The sequence below is a fragment of the Sminthopsis crassicaudata genome, chromosome 6 (genome assembly GCF_048593235.1).
Source record: "Sminthopsis crassicaudata isolate SCR6 chromosome 6, ASM4859323v1, whole genome shotgun sequence".
Lineage (NCBI taxonomy): Eukaryota > Metazoa > Chordata > Mammalia > Dasyuromorphia > Dasyuridae > Sminthopsis > Sminthopsis crassicaudata.
Window position 1 is genome coordinate 39,092,931 of NC_133622.1, and position 23,470 is coordinate 39,116,400.

General features: G+C 36.8%; 1 protein-coding gene across 2 annotated transcripts in view; it reads right to left on the reverse strand.

The window, feature by feature from the left end:
- SCFD2 (sec1 family domain containing 2) overlaps positions 1 to 23,470 on the reverse strand; it is a 389,381-nt gene that overhangs the window by 361,459 nt on the left and 4,452 nt on the right. For both annotated transcript variants that reach the window (XR_012483637.1, XM_074276401.1), the window contains exon 2: positions 14,991 to 15,159. Coding sequence is in view for 1 of the 2 variants with exons in the window: in XM_074276401.1 (XP_074132502.1) it covers positions 14,991 to 15,159 (169 nt within the window). In the remaining variant the exon portion in view is untranslated. The remainder of the gene's footprint in view (positions 1 to 14,990; positions 15,160 to 23,470) is intronic.

Genomic DNA, 23,470 nt, shown 5'->3' on the forward strand with positions numbered 1-23,470 from the left:
ACACCAGACTCTGCTAACTTTGTAACCCTAGGCAAGTCACTTAACTGCAATTGCCTCAGCAAAAACAAACAAACAAACAAACAATATAGAAACACACACACTACTGGCCTAAGACAATGTTCCGGCCTACTGCACTCAGTGATAACCCCATCATTATCTAACAATGATGCAGTAGAAATACTCATAGCACAAATTTATACAGCACCAAGAGCTTTAATTATAATCACAGAATATGGGAGTCAAAAGGGCCTTAGCTAGGACCTCATCCAATCTAGAACCAAAAGGAATTTTTATCATAACACAACAGGACAAGTGGTCAAGCAGCCTCAGTTTTTGAAGGCCTCCAAGGACAAGGAATTATAACTGAACATAAGAGAGACAAGTCTGAGCCCTCCAGACATTACACTGCTCTCTGGGACAAAACTCTCTAGTGGTCGGGAAGCTTTTCCTGACATCAAGCCTCTTTGCGACCTCAAGTCACTGCTCCTGACTTTACCCCTCTCAAGACAAATAAATCTAATCCAGCATATCAGCTGGAGAATAGCTGAATAAATTCTGGCATGTGAATGTAATGGAATATTACTGTTCTGTAAGAAACGACCAACAGGATGAATACAGAGAGCCCTGGAGAGACTTACAGGAACTGATGCTAAGAGGAATGAGCAGAAGCAAGAGAACATTGTAAACAGTCACAAAATTTTAAGATGATCAATTGTGATGGACTTGGCCCTTCTCAACAAGGAAGTGATTCAAGACAACTACAATAGAGTTGGAATGGAAAATATTATCCGGACCCGGAGAAAGAATTATGGAGGCTGAATGTGCATCGAAGCATAGTATTTTCACCATTTTTAAAAAACTATTGTTGATTGTTTGATTGTTTTGTTTTTTTTTTTTTGTCTTTTTCATGTTTTTTCCCTTTTGATCTGATTTTTTTTTCTTTTGGCTGCGGCATGAGAACTATGGAGATATATTTAGAAGAATTGTACATGTTTTAACCTATATTGGATTGTCTGGTGTCTTATGCAAGAGTGGAAGGAGAAAAATTTAGAATGCAAGTTTTGCAAAGGTGAATGTTGAAAACTCTTTGCATGTATTTGGAAAAGTAAAATACTATTTAAAAAATAAATTTAATCCATCTTCCACACGGTATGCTATTATTACTTTTATTTTACAGATAAGGAAACAGAATCTGAGGTTAAGTAACTTGTCCACAATCCCAAACCCTGTAATTTCCTGAGGTAACATTCGAACCCAAGGATTCCCAACTCCAAACTACTCAGTGAACCATCTATTTCTCCACTGAATCTGAAGCCTAAGGATTTAGGTTCAAACCTGGGTTCTTCCACTTACTATTTATGTGAATTTATACAATGCATTTAAATGGATAATATCTCAGTTTCCTCTTATATAAAGAGATTGGATCATGTTGTCTCTAGAAGTTGATCATGTGATGAATATTTTTGACAAGATGCTCAGGTTTATTTATATCTCAAAGAAAACAAGTTAGGAGCAATGTTAAAAACATCTTTTAAATGATGCAGTAAAATGTCAACAATGAAATTAAAACATGCATTATGCTCAGTTAAAGAAAACCGAGTCGTGTATTCTCCCCTCCACATCTGTTTGTGCTTAAGCAGTTTCTGTGACACTAACATTCACTAGAAACTGTCAGCTGAAGAAAGAGGAACATAATTTACTCTTGGCAATCACTGCCCCAAACACTAAGCTAAAATGTCAACGGCTTTTTTTTTTTTTTTAAGTAGTATTTGTACTTTTCTGATAACTATAATGGGCACAGAATTCTGGATTCAGAGCTAGAGGGGATGATAGAAGCCATTGAGCTCAATTCTTTTGACGATGGGTGACATATTGAGGCTTAGGGAATGTGCCTTGCCCACCTGGATTTATCAAATAGATGTAGGCCTTGGGTCCCATAAGGGGAAGATGAGAAATAAAGCTTTAGACCCACTCAAATAACACAGAAGCTCCTTTTTCTCCTTTTAATTCATCATCTTGTGCCTGTACTCAACTTCATCTTCTTCCTCCTTTACTTCATCTCCACCCCTTTTTTTGTTTTCCTATTCTGTCAGGCTCCTGCCTCTGATGAGAAGGAAGAGCAAGTGGGCACAAAATGGTGTTGGTGACTGTGAGTAATAGAAAGGTCAAAGAAGAAAATGCAGGGTGAGAGGGGAGAATACCATTCAGACTAAGATGCAAGTAGGTAAATAGAAAGCCTAAGAAAAATCAAAGTCAGAAAATCACAAAGGTTCTATCACTTAGACCAGAACAATGGCAACAATTTGAGCATCAGCATGACGACTCTCAATCCTAAAAGCAAAAGCGTTTTCATCACTATAACCCTGTGAGGTATATTAGGCAAATTATCAGTAGTCCCATGTTACAGATACTGAAGATAAGGCATAGGAAAGTGAAGAAACTATACCTCCATTTTCCAAGTTCCAAGCATTCTACAATAGAACGACTGAGCCAAAATCAGGAACTCCCAAAGGAAATGATTATACAGGCTCATGGCGGTCTAAAGCCAGTGATGGTAGGCCACACCAAAGGTCAGGAAAAATGTCACAAGTTGCTGGTGAAGGAAGCACAAAATATCAGCGACAGACATTTTATCCCATTTGAGAAATAAGTCTTGGAAAGCAGAGGATAACGCCTCCTCACTCAGCTGCAGCTGAAGAAATATAGGGCAAGACAAGTTTAGCCCTAGATCAAGAAACAGAAATTTATTTGCTTGGCCACCACAATTTATGAGCTGAGTCTATTCTGCTTTTTGGAAATGAAGGAAGATGTCCGTACAAAAGGGAAAGTGCACCACAGCACTAAGGAATAATGGAGTGGAGCTGCCTCAGTCCATTCACCCTCCTTCTCTGACCCCCCCAAAGAATTCCAATGTTAGCAGTAGTTTGAGACTACAATGCTACAGCATCAAGGAGATACTACTGCCTTCTCAGTTATAGAAAATTGGGCAGCTAGGTGGCATAGTCGATAGAGCACCAGCCCTGAAGTCAGGAGGACTCTAGTTCAAATCTGGTCTCAGACACTTAACATTTCCTAGCTGTGTGACCCTGGGCAAGTCACTTAACCCCAGCCTCAGGAAAAAAGATCATTTATTCTCATAGAATATGAGAAGGAAAGACAGTGAAATTGTCTAGCCACCAATCTATGCTCCCTCTCAATTTAAAGGCTAATGGAAAGTCTGCCACACTACCAGATGCTTTCCAGAGTCAGAAGATTGTTCCCTGGGGATTCAACAAGGTCTAAAAGCATTAATAGAATAAAGGCACACTTTTTGGAGAAAAACCTGAATTGAATTCCACAGTTTATTCCTTGCTTATCATCTTGTCTCAAGCAAAGTCAAAGCTTTTTGGGGTCTGTAGTGGCCTTTTTCAGCAGCCACAATTTATTATGGGCCTTAGCAGTTCTGCTACAATTCCATAATCTGGTCTTTGAGTATGTAATTTTCCTTCTATCTTTTGTTCTTGTCTTTCAAAATCTGAGATCATTAGTCTCGTACCTCCTTCATCTCCTCAGATGGCTCTCTTTTTCTCTGTGAATGGCAACATTTGTTCCAATCCTCAAAATTCAAATTTTGAGACCCTTTTCTATAGTCTTCCATACTCAGTTCATTGGAACACAACTATCTGGGTTTTTTTTTTTTTTACATAAAAAACTCAACTTTCCTAAAACTGAGAAGAGTACACATTAATGCACAGTATTTCTCTCCTTGTTTTTCACAATCCCTTAATGACAGTCACTTCTCCTTCTCTTTTGCCTTCAATTCTACTACCTGTCAGTTCCTCTTTGTTGACCAGAATGCAGTTCCTCTCCTGATTTGTTTGACCTTGTGAGAAAGGAAAATTTTTGCAAGGCAACTCAAGGTTTTATCAGATGGTCTGTTTTTAATAAAATGAAACTTCTAATAAATGTCTGGATACCCAAAGACCCACATAATTACCATATTATATATCTCTGCCAGTTTCATGATCTGTGTCAGGAACTCCTTATCCCTTTTTCCATCTTGCCAGGCAATCTATAGTACATTCCCTCCTACCATGAAATAATTTGTTTCTCCCTTTATCTGTACCTAATCACTCACCATCATGTTCTATTTTGGCATCGTACAGATACTCAGATATAATGGAAAGAAAAATGGATTTGGAATCCAAAAACCTGGATTGAAGTCTAAGCTTTGCCAGTCTGTAGCTTTGGGACCTTAGGCAAAGTACAACTTCCCTAAACCTAAATTCTCTCCAGTGTAAAATGGGACTAATAAGAAATGCCCTATTTAGCTCATAGAAAACCACTGTAAACTTTTGAGTTCTATAAAAGGGTGATTTGCTACCAACCACGACTTAAGAAGGAGTACTTACTCCTTTGTGCCAAAAATCACAAGCTCTCTATGGCCAACACATTGTGTTAGTTATAAACATGTGAACCATCCAGTACCATTCAGGACAACCTAACTCATTTTTTTGCCCAAGGGCAGCTTGACTATTGTTATTCTTATTTCCATATTATAACCAAAGTCCTCCAGAGTTAATCTTATCAGCATTTTCCCTACTCTTTTTCCATTTTCAATTATATTGGGTAACAATGACAGGGAATAAATACTATTAATGTAGGGATTATCCAACAAGTCAAGTGTACTTTTTGTTTAATAAATGGATTTCCATTAATTGTACAAAGACCTTCTGCACCTCAATTTCACAGTTTTAGATGAATATGCTCAACAAATGCAAATGAGATTACTAATCAAAGAATCTAGATCATTATCATTTCAAATAACTTAACAGGGAGAACTTTACCTAAACTGGCTTCCTTAGACAATATTCCTAGGCGTCAATGGGGGAATCTACTCTTATATGCCCCATTCATGACCTTAGACAAAACTCAATCAGTCTAACACTCAGTTTCTCCTTCATTGTAGTGAACATGAAAGGAAGTTACATTGTGAAGCATTTTGCAAACTTTAAAGTACAATATTATTATAGTGGTTCAATGAGGCAACAATTTGTTTTGAACTGCTTTGTTTTTATAAATATAACTTGAAGTGATTTAATTATTCTAATCTGTGTAAAAAATATCCAGAAATCTTAGATGATATTGTCAGTTGAATTCCATGAGCAAAAAATTCTAAACCTTAAACATCTTCACTGTTCCAAACATCTTCATAAGTATTTTAAAGTAGCTAAATGTTATTTAGACTGTTTTAAAATGTCTCATTTTAAAATATAGGCTCAATGTTTGAGTTCTATCTTACCAAAATACCATATTGTTCCAAATTTACATACACATGAGAAATGTAAAGCCTTCCAAGAATGCAAAAGAAAAATAAACTGAATCCAGGAAACCATCAGAATAGAAATCAACCTGTTAAAATATGATTTTAAAAAATAAAATATTTTGTAAGAAGGGAATTAAAAATGCACTGCAGAAAACATGGCTTTAAAAGTGAAAATTCTATTTTTTAAAAAGTATTAACAAATTTATGTTTTCTTTTGCTTTATCTGATTCAGTACCCCAAAAGAGGGGGTTCACTGACCTCATAAGCTCATACCGCCTTCTCAGCTCTTCTTTTCACAGCATATTTGTCCATTTTAAATTTCTTTTTGGGTACATGGAGGAAGCTGAGAAGGGGAAAGACACATACTGGCAAAATGAGTAAGGGAGTAGATAGGGTTGAAAAAGTCAAGGGATGATGGCATAGGCTTTCTCTAAAGGATTACACAGAGGAAGAAGAAGAAAAGGAGGAAACAGAGAAGGGAGAGGAGGAAGAGGAAGAAAAAGAAGGAAGAGGTGGAGGAGACTATGGCAGGTGGTGATGGTAATGAAGATGAAGAGAGAGAATTGAGTGGATACTTGGCTTCCTTGAGTCAAATGTTCAAGAGTCTGCTCATGTGCCATCTCCTATGGGAATCTTTTCCTGACTGGATCACAGTGCTTGTTAAGTTTTCTCTTTCTCCTCTTCAAATTATTGTGAATGTTCTGATTTATTTAAATGTTGGCTCCCTCCAGGAAAATATAACACTCCTTTTGAGGAGGGTGTTATATATTTAGGATCATTAAGTCACATTATATAAAGGGTAAAAGTAAAAAACAACCCCCAAAGTCCTGAGACCTTTCAGAACTCTGCTCTACTGCTTAATAGCTTAGTAACCTTGAACAGCTCACTTGATATATCTAAGCATCAATTACCTCCAATTTGACAAGTGGAAAAATAATGCTTAACCTCTCGTGTCACACCATGGTTTTTGAGACCTAAATGAGAATAATGTATAAAAATCATAAAATATCATACCAATGAAAAATGCTACTATCTTCCAAAGTATGATCTTATTTTCTGATCTTTTCTCGGACCAGGTTAAATCCCAAACTCCCTGACCCCATATAAAACTCTTTTCAGAATCTCCCAACTTTTGGATTATTTTTGACATAATAGCCCTACTAGGGGACTGACGCTCCTAATACCAAGACCACTGATCCTATTCTCTGATACGTCCCCAAATCTCTACTGGTCCTGACTCCTGCCCAGACAATTTTTTTGTACTGTCCATATCCCAGTGTGATACATGCGGTAATAGGGAAAGGACATACTGGCAATAAGGCACTGTAGCAAAAATGGAAGAGCAGGTGAGCCATGAAAGGAACTGTCACCATCAAAAATACAAGGAAGTTCTGGCTTCCTGAAATCTGCTTACATTATAGTCCATGCTCTACACAGGTATGCCGCAACACACTGGCTTAGGAACACTACACTTCCCTGATCTTTGATCTTGGCTCCCCTATCATTGACCCAACATTTGCAGAGCCACAGACAGAATCCAGACTTTCTATTGGCTTTTAAAAAGAAATGACAGGGGCAGCTAGGTGGTGCAGTGGATAGAGCATCAGCTCTGAAGTCAGGAGGACCTGAGTTCAAATCTGGCCTCAAACACTTAACACTTCCTAGCTCTGTAACCCTGGGCAAGTCACTTAACCCCAATTGCCTCAGGGAAAAAAAAAAAAAAAAGGAATGACAAAAACCTAATGATCAAATCCTAGAAATAGCATCTAAAAGGACTGAGCCACTTCCAGTGTCCACTCTAATTCTTCAGGGGACTCCAGAGAATTCCACCCTTTGTTTGAATGAATAATTGTTTCCACTTAAATCATGTGTACTCGTAGCATAATAAAGCTTGGGGACTCCACAACATAGAGAATCATAAGCCATCTCAAATCTTTAAATGAGAAAAAGATTCTATAGCTCCCTTGAACATCCCTTGCCAAGCAGAGATCCGTGACAGGGCAGCAATGTGCAAGCAATTACACAACCAGATTGACTACCCTTCAATTCTTTTTCTCTAAATTTCTGTAGACCAGTGAAAAAGAATTATTTTTGAAAAAAAAAATCTTTTAAACTTTTCAATCCTTTATCAAGATATAGAACTTAAGCAACATCTGGCATGTAAAATTTTCATTTAAATCTTTCAAGTGGTTCATTTTTCCTCAGCTCTTACGAAAAGAACCCTGCTTTATTTCACCATGCCAGCCATAAATTATTCATTAATTCTGTTTGCTAAACCCATAACTGAGCCCAGATGTTTCTTCTGGAGAGCTATATCTCAAAAATATAGCAATCTGCAAGGGGTGGAGGGGACAGGTCTTTCTCCCAAATAAGATGCAGTATTTATTTGAAAAGAACAATGCAGTGATATTTTTTTCAGGGATGGAGCACAGAGGTAATTAAAGGGATGGAAACTGTCCTATAGGACTAATATTAACTTCAGCTCCAGAGCATTGGTCTCTTCCTCCTCCTCCTGTTGTTCCTCCTCTGAAATGCAACAGTGGAGACTGGAGATTCCATCCTAAAGCATTTAAAGGAAAACAGTCTCCACTTGCCACACAATGAGTAAATATTTACATGGCGTTTAAAGATACATCTTAATAAAACAAAGCCAAAGAATGTTATTTGTAGTTGAATTTTAATTCAAATAAGCATTTCTGAACCTAAATCAAGAATTACTTTTCAAAAAAAGAAGGTAGTGTTTATATTAATAGCTTGAGGTTTTATAAAATTTTAAATAACAATGAACTCGGAGTAAATAAAATACTGTAAACAATAATTCTTTTGGACTACAGATCTATGTAATAAAGGAATTAATTCAGGCCATGGTTTATTTTCTGTAACATTGTAAAAATGAATCTTTCTGTCAAAGGAAAATAATGAACACTTTCCTCACTCATCAAATAGAAGCCATTGGTGTACCCATGTATGCTAACTACTTTAAAATAAAATAAGGTTTATTCCCCTGGAAGGACCAGGACAGAATTTTTCTCCTTGAACTCCTTAGGAACAATGAATAGACATTGTGTAAAGAAACAGATTCAGATTCAATATAAGGAAAAACTTCCTACCAATCAGAGCCACCCAAAAGTGGAATGGGCTGCCTCAAGAGGCAGGGATTGATTACACTTCATTGAGGACTTCAAAGAAAGGTTGGCTGACTACTTCTTAAGAGATGTGGGGGCAGCTAGTTGGTATAGTGGATAGAGCACCAGCCCTGAAGTCAGGAGGACCTGAGTTCAAATTTGATTTCAGACACTTAACACTTACTAGCTGTGTGACCCTGGGCAAGTCACTTAACCCCACTTGCCTCAGAAAAAAGAAAGAATGCAAAAAAAGAGATGTGGTAGTAGAATTCCTGCAGAGGTAAAGGTTGGACTAGATGGCCTTTCTGATCTTTCTATGGCCAGTGCAATGATTGGGGGTAGGTGAAACAAGTGGACCTTAGCGTCATGACATGCAATGGTGGCAGCTAACCTGGATTGAACAGCAGCCTATATACGACTATCTGCAGAATCAAGGAGCATCACTATGGAGTCAAGATGGATCCAAGTCTAATCAAGAATGGAAAGCAGGGCCAAAAGGAGCAAAGATGAGATAGGGAATAGAGCCAACCCCAGACTAAGAGTCCCCATGGGACTGAGGAATTGCTGCTTTCAGCACATGCTGCAAATGCTCTAGATAAGCCAGAAATCCAGATGGACAAAGAGCGCTAGCTCATAGTTCCATTTTATTTTCATTCTTATCTGTTCACTTTGGTTGGACAATGAGGTTTTTTTAAACTGTTTTATAAAGAGAAAGAGAGCATTTTTACAAGGATTACATCAGAGATCATTTTTAACTGTCAGTGTTTATATCACAATTGGAAACTTTTACTTCGTTAAGTTGTTTTCATGGACAAGCCTATCACTTACTCGTTGGCAGTAGTATCCACCTGTTTTTCATCTCACTGCATTTTTCTCTCCCTGCCCCCCCATTTTCTTAAAAGGTTTTGGGTTTTCTTATAGAAGTATATATAAAGGACCCTGCCCCCCACTTTCTTAAAAGGTTTTGGGTTTTTTAAATAGAAGTATATACAAAAGAAGCTATGATTTGTTTTAATGTCTCTTTTGCAATGAAATTTTAATGTAACTATTTTCTCAGGCCCCCTTCCCTAGGGCTTCAAATAGCCTACTCTCATGTCTCCCCAATCATAAAATGTATAAAATTATTAGATGGTCAAAGGATACGAACACACAATTTTCAGATGATGAAATTAAAGCCATGTATAGTCATATGGAAAAAATGCTGTAAATCACTATCAATTAGAGAAATGTAAATTTAAACAACTCTGGTATACCATCTCACATCTTTCAAATTGGCTAAGATGACAGGAAAAGACAATGATAAATGCTGGAGGGAATGTGGGAAAAATGGGACACTGATGTTGGTGGAGTTGTGAAATGATCCAACCATTCTGGAGAGCAATCTGGAACTCTACCCAAAGGGCTATACCCTTTGACCCAGCAGTATCACAACTGGGTCTGTATCCCAAGGAAACCATAAAGGAGGGGAAAGGACTCACATGTGCAAAAATGTTTGTAGTAGCTTTTTTTTTTTTTTTTCATAACAACTGGAAAATGAGAGGATGCCCATCAATTGGGGAATGGCTGAATAAGTTGTGGTACCTGAAGATAATGGAATATTATTGTTCTATAAAAAATGATAAACAAGCTGATTTTAGAAACACATGGAGAAATTTACAGAAACTGATGCTGAGTACAATGAGCAGAACCAGGAAAACATTAAACAGTAACAGCAAGAATGTGTGATGATTAATTATGAAAAACTTGGTTCTTCTCAGAGGTTCAATAATCCAAGGCAACCCCAATAAACTTTGGATAGAAAACACCATCTGCATCCAGAAAAAGAACTAAGGAAATTGAATGTAAACCAACACATGCTATGTTCACTTCTTTTTTTCTGGTTTTCTTTTTTTTTTTTTTTTTTTTTTTATATTTCTCCCATGGTTCCCTTTTGCTTTAATTTTTCTCTCCCAACATGATTCATAAAAACAGTATGCCTTAAAAATAAATAAATGAATAAATAACCATAAGAAACAAATAGATAAAATATGGAAATTATTTTATAAGCTATAAAATTATTTATATAATATGTGTACATTTATTTTGTGTAAATCTCCACATACATATGAGCTCACTTTACTCCCACTATCATATACTTCTTTTCATGGCCAAATTCTTGGTAAAGACAATTAGTTGCCTAAAATTTAATCAATACTTGCCTGCTAGCCATAGTGGCTTATGACTGGACAATTCTATGGAAATTAAAGGTGCTAATTAGCATCTTCTTGGACAGATCTCAAGATTTCTCTTTATACCTGTAGGATATTTTTTACAACCACTATAAGCTTCAAGATCCTCAGACCTTAGATTCCACAAACATTCACTTTTAATCTGGGAAGGGGAACTAGATAGGAATAAAGAATAAAAGAGCTTCAAAGAAACCAATACTGTAATGCCAGAGAAACTGAGGCAAGATTGAGATTAGTATTTTTAATAATTTATTTGGAAGGGAGAGATTGTGCTGGAGGCATAATGCCCCCAGGGCTGATGTTCAAAGCATCCAGCAATTAATGTGTGTTTCCCATGAAGTACATATACACATGTGGCTCAGCTACAAGAGTAGACAGAGGCAGGAGTGGAGTCAGAGCACAGAGAGCTGGAACAGACAATCAATCTGGTTCTGACAGGGTGGGGGGAGGCACCAGACATTCTGATAAGTAGGGAGGATTGGAGGTCAAGATGCCTAAGATGGAAGATCTTTCTCCTTATCAAACATCCTAATGATTAGGAGGGAAGGATAGTGTTAAGGACTGAGCAGAACAATTAGGAACTGAGGCAGGACAATTTAGGGAAACTGAGGCAGGATAATTAGGGTAACTGTGGCACAACAATACAAATAAAAGGCAGCTAATGGGTCCAAGAGCCCTCAATGGGGAAAAGAGTGGAGTGAGTCTGTTAGGAGAGCAGAGCAGGAAGACTTGTATGGCGCTATTGGCTCCCAGTTCCACTTTATCTTCTACACAAACATCCCCTGTAAACTCATTCATTCACTAGATTTCAGTATCTCTCACCTAAAATGTGCTGCTGACACCTAAAATAATGGAAAATAAGAAACTTTTTATGATAACCCAGAAAAAAAGAAAAGGGGGAGAGTGGAAGAGAAAGCAGAGATGGAGAAGAACCTCGTTAGCCTGAGTATGTTCCCCTGAAGTCTTCCCAGACAGAGGATCACAGACGACTTCTGACACTATTATTAAAGATCACTTCAGTCTTAGGATACTTTTTCAATTGTATGAGAGGCCCTACCAGCCTCTAAGGAGTCAGTTTGCTATAGGCAAAGCAAAATTCTATACCTGCATTCCAAAAAGTCAATTATATCAATACAGGAAGAGTAAGGCAAAAGAAGAGTCATTCATGTGGAAAAGGCCTGGCATCTTACCAAATATCAAGCCTGATTTGAATCAACGGTGTTACATGACAGCTAAAAAAGGAAAAATAACAACAATCATCCAATGAGGCTGCTGATCAGGATGCACTGATAGAAGCTCAGTATCCAGCATGAGGGAGAGACGCTTCTGATTTATTTAACTCTCTGATTTTGGCCACCACAATGCCAAGGTGAAACATATCCACAGGAGGGGGGCCAGGATGTTGAGGAGACTAGAATCTATAACATACAAGGAGAAACTGAAAGATTTGAATGTGAAACATCTGAAGAACTGGAGATTTTTTCAGTGTACAATATCCCTGGCCTGGCAATTTCTTACAGTAATGCAAACCCATTTAAGACTTGCTGGTAAACTGTAAGGAGTAAGCTAAAGTTCAGAAGTTAAGTAACTTGTCAAGGACCCTACAGGGAGTAAGTATCAGAGGCTAAATTTGAATCTAGTTCTTCCTGTCTCCAAACTTGGCATTCCATCCAATACGTAAAGCTGTGCTAAAAACAAAGGGCATCTTCGGTCAGGAGAGAAGACTCAATAGAAGAAAGTAGGAGTATCAAGCATGGAAAGGACTATCACATAGAATAAGGAAGAAGCCGATCCAGCTTAGTCTCAGAGGCCAAAATTCAAAGTCAAGATCAAAAATACAGAGGTAGATATTGGCCCAACATAAGGAAATACTAAGAATAATGCTGTGAAAAAGTGATTAACTTCCCTGTTGCCAGAGGTCTTCAGGATGACCACTGGTAACGATGCAGTAGAAATGCTTGCCACTTAGATATAAGTACAACAGCTCTGAGAATGGCAGCGCTTTCTAGACTACAATTCCTGTTTCCATGCTGTTTCTCACAGTCAACATCTGGGGAAGCAATTTCTATAAAAAGAAGATACCCATTTCCACCAAAAGCCAACCAATCAATACCACAGGATAGTCAAGTCAGCCTAGCTAAAGCACTAAGAGACCCTGAGAGATGGGCAGCTCATACCGGTAAGCCAAACCATAACCACCAACTTAGCCCCATCTTCCCTCAGATCTCAATGTAGACAATTTAGCACTCTGAACCCAAGAGCCCTGAGAATGCTTCTAGTCCAGTACCCTCAGACTTCAGCCTTGGAAGCCACCCCTGCCAAGGCACAGTCTGGAAGGTGCTTGTATGGGGGCTGTAGCCACATGTAGCCATTGAAGACTCAGAATAGAACGTCTATGACATTGTCAAATGATTCAATATCAGAAAATGAGGTGATTTTGTACAAGGAAAAGAGTTTAAAGGAGAGATATTATTATCTGATTTCCCACTGTACTCTAAACCTGCCATGTGAAACCTCGCCCATTGGAATATGAGCTCTTAGGGAGAAGAGAATATCCTCCTTTTCTATTTGTACGCCCACCCATTAGGACAGTGCTTACTGAATGCTGCTTAAATGCATTTTTCTTTCATTCCTTTGCTCATTTGGGTCTAACTGATCTTTAAAACACTTTTGAATTTCAGCTTCTGCCCCCTTTTAGCAAGTGGAATTTCACAGATCCATCTCTTCTTTTTTATTTGCATGAACAAAACCAAAACTAAAATTCAAAAATTTAAAATTGTTTAAAAAAACAAAAACCAAATTCTGTCTCTCTCTGTAAACCACTAGTTTCTTCAGATCATTCCCCTGACCAAGAACCCAATGGCTTCCCCACTGCCTGTGTGATCAGTAGAATCAGCTTAAAGGCTCTCAATGATCTAGCCTCACCTTCTCTTTCCCACAAATGCTCCCATGGAGCTGGTTTGTTTCCTTTCTCAACTTTATATTTTACAGGCTTTTGCTTATCCTGTTTCTTTCCCCTACCCCACCCACCTCCCCAAATCGCCATTGCCCACACTCTTAAGTTGAATTCATAATTAAAGCTACCCCTTCCACAATGTCTGGTCAAAGTCTAGAATCACAGGATGCTGTATCTGGCAAAAAAGCTCTTTCAATTTTAAACATGAGGAAATGAGATGTTCACCAAGAGAAGTAACTTGACCAAAGACCAAACACACGCCCGTAAGGTGGAATTGGGTTGAGACATAAATCATAAGTCTTCTAAATCCAAATCCAAGGCCTCTTCTAGGACATCTAAAAATATTTGAAATACATCATATTTCTTTTCTATTTCTCCAAAGCATCTCCAGCCCAATATGAGGTACACAATGTTCACTCATCAAAGAACTTCCTATTCTCTGTACTTACCTATGTTTCTGATGTATGTACAGACTCTTTCCAGGCAAGGATTCCTCTAAAAGATTCTTAAAGGCTTAGATGACCACTTTTAGGGTGCAATGGGATTTTCTTTCAGGTATGGTTTGTTACAGTCCCTTTACACTGTCAGAGTCTGCGGTTCTATTTCTTCCCTTCTTCTGTCTATAGCCGACACTCAAATGCAGCTAATTTTTTCCACAAATAATTATAAATTTTAGTAGATCAAAATTAACAACTATAGTGATATTATTGATTTCTAAATTATAAAGTTTTCTGTGACTGAAAGATAAAACCACAATAGGAAGAATTCAATATTTTACTTAAAAATGTAAAAAATTACCATAAAAGAAGTCTAAATATATTTTTTCACTTCCAAAATAATGCTTCTACAATAAAGAAAGTCAAGAAGCTCATTTGACTTTTTCTATAAAGCTCATTTGACTTTTTCTATATCTACATCATTTCTGGCCATAATTTATTTGAGAGAAAAGGGGAAGAAGACCAAGATTTTCCCTATCTTCTAAAGTATGAATTCTTGAAGAATGAAAGAAAAACAACATATAATTTACACAGAAAATTATAATACAGTTCCAGAACCACATGGACTGTGTAATAGCTATGTGAATAATAGGGAAAAGGCTGAGAAAACTTACACGTCATGTAATTCCAGGTCTGAGAAATGGAAAGTCATAGATCAACTCCCTCAAATGTTCTTGAGGACAATCTTATATGATACTTCTATGAAATTCTACACTTTGATTTATTTGAATGTTTGTGGGATATAGCTATTATAAAGTTAGAAAAAATTATTTTAAATGCTATCCACTAAAAATTTTGTCAGCCAGAAGAGTTTTGTTCCATGTTCCCATCACAGAGAAACATTCCTGTGGGAAGAAAAAAGAAAGAAGTACATCTTACTTGGACTGGGCTAAGCAGCCAGGTGCTACGATTGTATGATTCTCTTCCTTTGTCTGAAATGCAGTGAGTTCTACCATATTAACCATCACATCATTTGTGTGGCCTGGAAGTTTGGGAAGAAACGAAATTATCTTCTCTACTAAGTTGTCTCCATGGTGTCCAACGGCTCCTATTGAAACAAAAATTAGAATAAAAATGGTCAGAGAATGGGGGGGAAAATCCAAAACTGTTTTGAAGGGAAAATAGTTAATCAGTCTTCAGAAGCAAAATAAACATTATATAAGGTTTTGCCATAAACTAAGAAGTCAAAGAATTTTGGAAGTAGAAAAGACTTCAGAGGTTGCCTAGGCTAATTTATTCATGTTACAGATACAGAAATGAATGACTAAATGAAGCATGAATGACTAAATGAAGCAGTTATTAAGTGCTTACTATGTGTATAGCAATGAAAATAGAATTAGAAAAATAATACCATTCCTGACCTAAAGGAGGTCACAATCTAATGAGAGAAATAAAAGGCTTTAGCTGTGGGCCAGATGGAAAATCCCATGGTTCTTTGGGCACAGCAGCAAAAGCGACAGCAATGCCTCTTTAATGCTACTTCTACTGACAAAATCGTATCTTTGGCTGATATCGAACCATTTGACAGTGTCAAAAACTCTAGTGTTAAAGAACTTTCTTTTCTGGTTCTTCAGTAGCTATGGTGATAGTACCTGCAGAAACAACTGCCAGACTACATCCCAACAATGAATGGCTGCTTCTTAGGATGTTATCTGAAGGCACTGTGCTAGAAGCAAGGCAATTTCCAAGCTCTTGGCTTCAAGGTGTCCTGGACTGTGTCCATCAAGGTCTAAAGGGAGTTAAGTAGTTAAAGTGGTGGTTTGTCTAGCCTGGCACATGCCGCCACCCTGCTGCCTCCTGTCTTTCTTTCTCTGTCTCTGTCCCTATGTTTCTTGTCTGTTTTGTCTTGCTCTATGTCTCTGTGTATATGTGTGTGTGCGCACACGTGTGTATGTATGTACAGACATGCACACACACACACACACACACTTGCTGCTTAAACTAGGCTTTCCTATGGGTGGTTGGCAGTTGATAAGAAATAAGTCTTGGTTAGTTTAAATGAACTCTCTAGGGCCATTCTGTTAATAAAGGCAGAACAATGAACTAGAACATAAATCTCTTATTACCAGTCTTGTCTTGTGCCTTTTTCGTGACACCTTAATGCCTTCTGAAACATCACAGCTCAGAAAAGTGAATGTAAGTGGAAGCCAGAATTCTGGATCAGTCCTCAAGAGACAGTTATTGCCTTAGTTTTTAGGTTTTGCCATCACAAAAAGAGCTGCTAGAAATATTTTTGCACATGCAGAGCTTCTTGTTCTTTGATCTGCTTTGGGACTAGGCTTAGCAGTAGAACAGTTGGGTCAAAGATGCATTGTTCAGTAATTTTTTGTGTACAACTTCAAATTGTCTTGGTTGAACGCATTCACAGGGTCAGAATGTCTGCTTTCCCACATCTCTTCCAACATTTATCATTTTCCTTCTATAAAATGATGAAAAGTGAAACAAGAAGAACCAGGAGTACAATTTTAAAATATCTGCAAGACAAACATACTATGCATTCTCCTTCAGGCTGCACTTCTGATTTCCTTTTCCATGTCCATTTCTATATCCTAAAACCTCCCCTTTTGCAGCCTCTCCTTCAAATGGATAACTCCAACAAAACTTCCAGTCAAGGAGATCCCCCAAACCAGCCATGTCTCATTCCTTTTTCTTCTCCCTTCCTCACCCAAATCCTTTACATCCATTTTTGAAGGTTTTTCCTCTCAGCAGAATGTAACCTCCTTGAGAGCAGAAAAGCTTTTCTTTGGATTTTTATTTGTATTCTCAGCAATAAAACAGTACAGAGCATGTAATAGTATTTAATAAATGCTTGACTTATTACATGACAGAGAAGTGATGATTTAATGTGCAGAATGAGACATCTGTTTTTGAATAATAATTGAGGGAATTTGTTTTGTTTGACTACGCATATTTGTTAACAATGTATTGTAGGATTCTGGCTTTGAAACTACTCTGCTATCCAATGCCATTTTATGGGAGAGATCATCCTGTTCACATTCACAATTAAGATTATTAATTCTATTTTCTGCCACCCTATTTTTTTCCAGGCATAACTTCCCTTAATTTGCCCTCCCTTTTTCAGCTTCCTTCTTCCTTTTCATCTTCTACTTTTGCCCTCCCTTTTGTTTTCCTTTCCCCCTTTCCTCCTACTTCCCTATAGGATAAGATAAATTATTATACCAAACTAAGTATGTATGATATTCTTCTGTTGAGATTAAGGTTCAAACAATGCTCACCTCCCTCTTTCCCTCTTCCTTAATAGGTCTTTTGTGCCTCTTCATGTGATGTAATTTACCCCATTTTACCTCACTTCCTCTACTTTTGCCACTCCTAATTTTTTTATATAGTAAGATTAAAGTCAACTTATACCTTCACCTTCTAAGCATACTCCTTCTAACTACCCTGACGAAGATAAAAGTTCTCAAGAGTTACACATTTCATCATCTTATGTAGGGATGTAAAATCGTAACCTTTAAAAAAAACTTAAGGGTTTTTTTTTTTTTCTTCCCTGTTTACCTTTTTATGCTTCTCTTGAGTTCTGTGTTTGAAAATCAAATTTTCCATTCAGCTCTGGTCTTTTCATCAGAAATGAGTGAAAATCCCCTATTTCATTGAATGTCCATTTTTTCCCCATGAAAGATGATGTTTAATTTTTTCTGGGTAGTTGATTCTTGGTTGCAGTTCAAGTTCCTTTGCTCTCCAGATGATCATGTTCTAGATCTTTCAATTCTTTAATGTGGAAGCTATTGTGTCTCTTCAATCTTTGAAGTGTTTCTTTCCGGCTGCTTGATCTGATATCGTGATCTGATAATTCTGGAATTTAGCTATGATATTCCTTGGAGTTTTCATTTTGGAGTCCTTTTTAGGGGATTGGTGGATTCTTTCAATGGTTATTTTACCTTCTAGTTCTACGGTATTAAGGCAATTTTCTTTAATGATTTCTTGAAAGATCTTATCTAGCTTGGCTCTTTTCAACAATGAAGTGATTCAAGGCAATTCCAATAGATTTTTTTTTTTAATAGCTTTGTATTTTTCAAAATACATGCAAAAACAGTTTTCAACATTCACCCTTGAAAAACCTTGTGTTTCAAAGTTTTCTCCCTCCCTTCTCTCCTCCCCCTCTCCTAGAAATCAAATAATCCAATATAGATTAAATATGTGCAATTCTTCTTAAACATATTTCCAATAGCTTTCAAGTAGTTCGATAATTCTTAGATGGCTTATATTAGATTTTTCCCCCTAATAAGGGACTTTACATTTTCTTTTTTTCTTTTTTAAATTTTATTTGATTTTTTTGATATCTCATTGAGTCATTCATTTCTATTTTCCAATTCTCATTTTTAGTAAATTATTTTCTTACAGCTTTTTTTTTTTTTTTTTTTTAACCTCATTTTGCATTTGGCCAATTGTACTTTTAGAGTACTTGTTTTGTTCAGTGGATTTTTTCCATTTTGCCAATTCTAGTTTTTAAGAAGTTGGGTTTTTTTCCCCCCTTTCACCAAATTTATTTTTTAAGGAGTTGTTTTCTTCAATTTTTGTGCTTCCTTTTCCAAGCTATTTCATAATTCTTTTATAATTTTCCCATGTTCTCATTTCTTTTCCCCATTTCCTCCCCCCCTCTCTCTCTCTCTTTTTTTCTCTCAAGATCCTTTTTGAACTTTTCCAAGAGGGCCTTTTGAGCTTGAGATCAGTTAAAGGTTCACTGTTGGCATTTTGCCTTTGCTGCGTTCTTCTAGGTTTGTATTCTGATCTTCCCTGACGCCATAGTAGTTTTCTAAGGTCAGAGTTCTTTTTGTTTTTTTGCTCATTGTAAAAAGTTGAGCTCTGCTCCTAGGGCACAGGGAAGATTGTCCTAAGCTCTTTTTTTGCAGAGGGATAGGGCCCACTCACCGCCTGCACTGGGGTTGGTGGTTCTACAGGTTTTTCCACTGTGTGGGAAATGGCCTGATCAAATCCTGCCTGTTATGCTGAGTTTCCAGGGCTCACAATTTACTTTCTGTGATTGTCTTGGAGGTCTCACAGCTAGTCTACTGATCCACTGGCCTTCTAAACCTGTCAGAGTAGCCAAAGTTGCTATACTTTGTTTTTTGTTTGTTTTTTCATTTTTTAAAATTAATTTTATAATTATAATTTTTTGACAGTACATGTGCATGGATAATTTTTTTACAACATTATCCCTTGTATTCACTTTTTTTTCCAAATTTTCCCCTCCCTCCCTCTACTCTCTCCCCTAGATGATAGGCAATCCCATACATGTTAAATGTGTTACAGTATATCCTAGATACAATATATGTGTGTAAAACCAAATTTCTTGTTGCACGATAAGAATTGGATTCCGAAGGTAAAAGTAACCTGAGTAGAAAGACAATAGTGTTGCTATACTTTGGCTAAGAGCCTCCAGTTAGATTTCCCCACACCTGGCTGTTTAACCTGCGCTGGGCCATGTTTCCCTCTGCCCATTTGAGAGACACTTTTTCTGAAGCCCTTCCAAGATATCTTAAGCTGAAGAATCATTACACTCCAAATGTTTGTGGGTTTTGTCACTCCAAAATCCATCCAGAGGCTTGATTTAGCTTTGATTCTGAAGGAAGCTGGGGAGAGATCAGGCAATGTCCTGTCTACTCTTCACTATCTGGACAGGCTTCTTTGTTACAAGGAACTTTGAAAGATCTTTTGAATATAGAATCCTTAAGCTAGATTTCACATTCAGGAGAGCTCAATTGATTTAGTATTCCAGAGATCTTGAGGAAGAGATTTCTGCCCAAGCTTTGAGGTCTTGGACAAGACAAAGAAAAACAAGACTCAAGCAAATGAACTTATAAAGAGGAAAATAAAAGGTGAGAGGGGAGTGACATGGTCAATCTTCAATACTTCTGGAATACCAGTTTTGCTATCAAGTGTACGGATGTATTGGAAAAAGAGAAGAAATGGATATAGCAGACTAGTTAAGGCTTTTATAATAGCTGATATAAGAGATAAAATAAGCCTGGACTATAGTTTTAGAGAGAATAGGATGTAGATACAAAAGGCAACAGAATTGGAAACAAAAGATGGAATTGACAAGATTTGGTAAATGACTGGATATTGGGGAGTCCTGGATGATTCTCGTGTTGTATAACTTGGGAACTTGTATAACTTGCTATCGAAGATATATCCAATAAGATCCATTCTTCAAAAAGAGATAGGTAGATAAGGAATATGAACAGTCTTATACATAAATTAACAAACACATGAAAAAAAAATGCAGTCACTACTAAGAAATACAAATCAAAACAATTTACCTCATACATAAATTGGCAAAGATGATACTAGCAAATATTAGAGGGATTGTGAAAAGGCGGATACATTGTTAATGAAGCTGGGAATTTGTCCAACTATTCTGAAGAAACAAGGTGGGATTCCTTATGAAAAGTGAGTATACACTATCCATACTCACTGACCCCATGTTGCCATCTCTGGGCATATAACACAAAGAAAGTAAAAACCAGAAGAAAGGTCTCATATATGCAAACATATTCACCATAGGCTGAAAAGACAGGTGCTCCCACTGAGCTGAGGTGAGGGATTAGAGTCATAGAACATTGCATGTACTATTTGTTACAAAGAGGTCTGTACTATGATACGGAGTGGCAAATCAGGAAATGACCAATAACCAAAAAAAGCTACCTAAAAAAAATTTCATAAACATATGAGGAGATATAGTAACTGATAATCTTGTTAATTTTGCCTAAGTCTTGCTTCTTACAATGAGAGTGAATATGTAGGAAAGCTTTTTAAGATTCTGCTGACAGCCAGTTAGGCTTGTGATTTTTATAGTCATGGTATTATAATGCTTAGGATAGTAAACTTTGTTTTAAATGCATCAAGTACTAAAAACCATAGCTGCTTATTTTTATCAAATGGATCGCCAATTTGGGATTACTTTAGATAGTAAAAATAATAGCTCACATTTATATTGTATTTAAAGGTTTGCAAAACAATGCATATATTTATTTATTTGATCCTCACAATAACTCTATGAGGAAGATGCTCTTATAATGACTTATTAGGTCAGGAAATTGAGTTTTAGGGGAAGTGACTTACCCAGGATCACAGAACTAGTAAGTGTTTGAGAGAAGATTTGAATTCAGGTTTTCTTATATATATATATATGTCAAGTATTCTCTTTACTACTCCACATTACCTCAAACACAACACTTCAAAATAGAGGGAGGAAAGTGCTTAAATCTGTTGCAGTTGTAGTTGGAAGTTTAAAAAAATAAGTGTTTGTTTTGGCCACTGAAATCATAGGGAGTCCAATACCCATTCTGAGTTTCTGAGCTTTGCAATGGTGGATGGAACTGCTTATGCAGATACTTAATCCCTCCACAATATCAACATTCCCTCTGTCTTTTAAGGGTTATTCCTTAGTCTGCTGGATTTAATCCAAGAAAAAGGTTTTCATTCTTCTTAAATCTAGAAGGGTCAAACCAATAAAGGAAAAATCAATTCTGAGTTCTCCCCAAATTGTAGAATTTTAAGGTGAAACCTCCTGACTGATGTCAAATGTTAGAGGGAAAAAGGAAAGGAAACCAAGGTCCAAGTTATATAAATCAAATCTAACCTCTAAATTATTCTTGGAAGCCAATCAGCAGGCAAAGCTACCTATGAATGCAACTATTAAATGCTCTGTGCAACAATAGTTGAAGCAGCTGGTCCAAGGTCTTCAGCAACAGAAGTTCCCGGTGGTCTCCATGTAGAACAAAAATCTACTCTGAAAGTCGCAAAGGCACAAGCAGGAGCTGCTAGTCCCATCTTATGAAAACTAAACTTTATTTGTGTTCAAAATGTTGAACAAAGTGAACAAATGAACTTACTAATTATAATTACTAATTAAGAAAGACACAAAGGGCCTAAGAGCTCTAAAGAAAGATTGATGCTTTGGAGTAGATGACCACAAAAAGATGACACACCAAAATTACAAATAAAAGTCACTGGTCATACTTTTTTTTTTTTTTAACAGTAATATTGTTGCTAATAACACATGTTTACAGATCACATAATACCACCGGTTGAGAAGAATTTAAATAAATGAAACATCATTAAATCCTTACTTGTAAAAAACATTGAACTAAAGTGGACAGCCACCCAACAAAGAAGATGCATAGTGAGCAGAAGTAGGCTAAAATACATTATGATGGAATTAACTGCACAAGAAAAATTGTATAAAGGATGTCATGAGAAAGATGTAGGAACAGAACAGAATGCAAGTCAGATAGGTATGAGATAACAGTTCGTGGAATACATTGGTAATTATGAAATGTCAACAAATATATAAAGTAACATGATTGAAATCATTGAATTTGCAGGAGAATATGAACAAAAATATCACGGAATGAAAGAGCTTGCAGATATTGGTAGTAATCTATATCATTACAGAATGAACTCCGATCGATTTAAATAAATAAATGAACAATAAAGTTCATAAATTGTTTTGACAATTTTCATATTCACCCAAATGAAATGTGATATAGACCAATATACCAGATGTCAGTTTACTGACACAGAATCGTGATGAAACTTTTCTGCAAGATCTCCACAAAAGAATGGACCAACATATTATCTGACTTCTCTAAATGGAACTAAAGTGTATAATCACTAGGTGCAACAGACATCATCTGACAAGGAAAGAACTATTTGAGAACTAAACTCAATTCAACATGTTCTCCATCAGGTAGGATCAAAAATCATCATATTTGAATTACTTTTACTTATTCCCAATCCCTAAAGCTAACTATAATTATGAGGATTTACCATATTTAACATACAAGAAGAAAGCTCACACAGTGCCAAAAGATTGATGGTTACATCAGTAAAACAAAATCACAGTTTTTCAAGGTTGAGAAAGGAGGCACTAGAAAACTGAATGGATCTTTCTGAAGTATTATCCTCAGGACTTTTTTTTTTTTTTTAAATTATGGACTTTTGTATACTTTTGTTAAAAAAAACAAAAAAAAAAAAAAAAAAAAAACTCCAGATGTAGTCTGACAAGGGTAGAATATGACACTGTTGTTCTCCAACTGGTGTAGCATGGATATGGAATCAAGGCACTGAAGACTGGCTAGTGACATAACAGCTGCATCCCCTTTCTATCTTTCTGAGCTGGCTCATTCACTCCAGTTGTACTCCCACCAGCGAGTATGAGAAATGGAGCACTTCTTCAGTATAAGGAATTGGTCATAAGTATGACCACTGTACCTCCTGAGCCCTGACCAGGGTACTTCCCATTTATATAAAAATGGCCACGACACCATTGACTCTTAAACATGAAACATTTGCCTAAAATGATAACGCAAAAAGCAAGCAGCATCATAGTATTT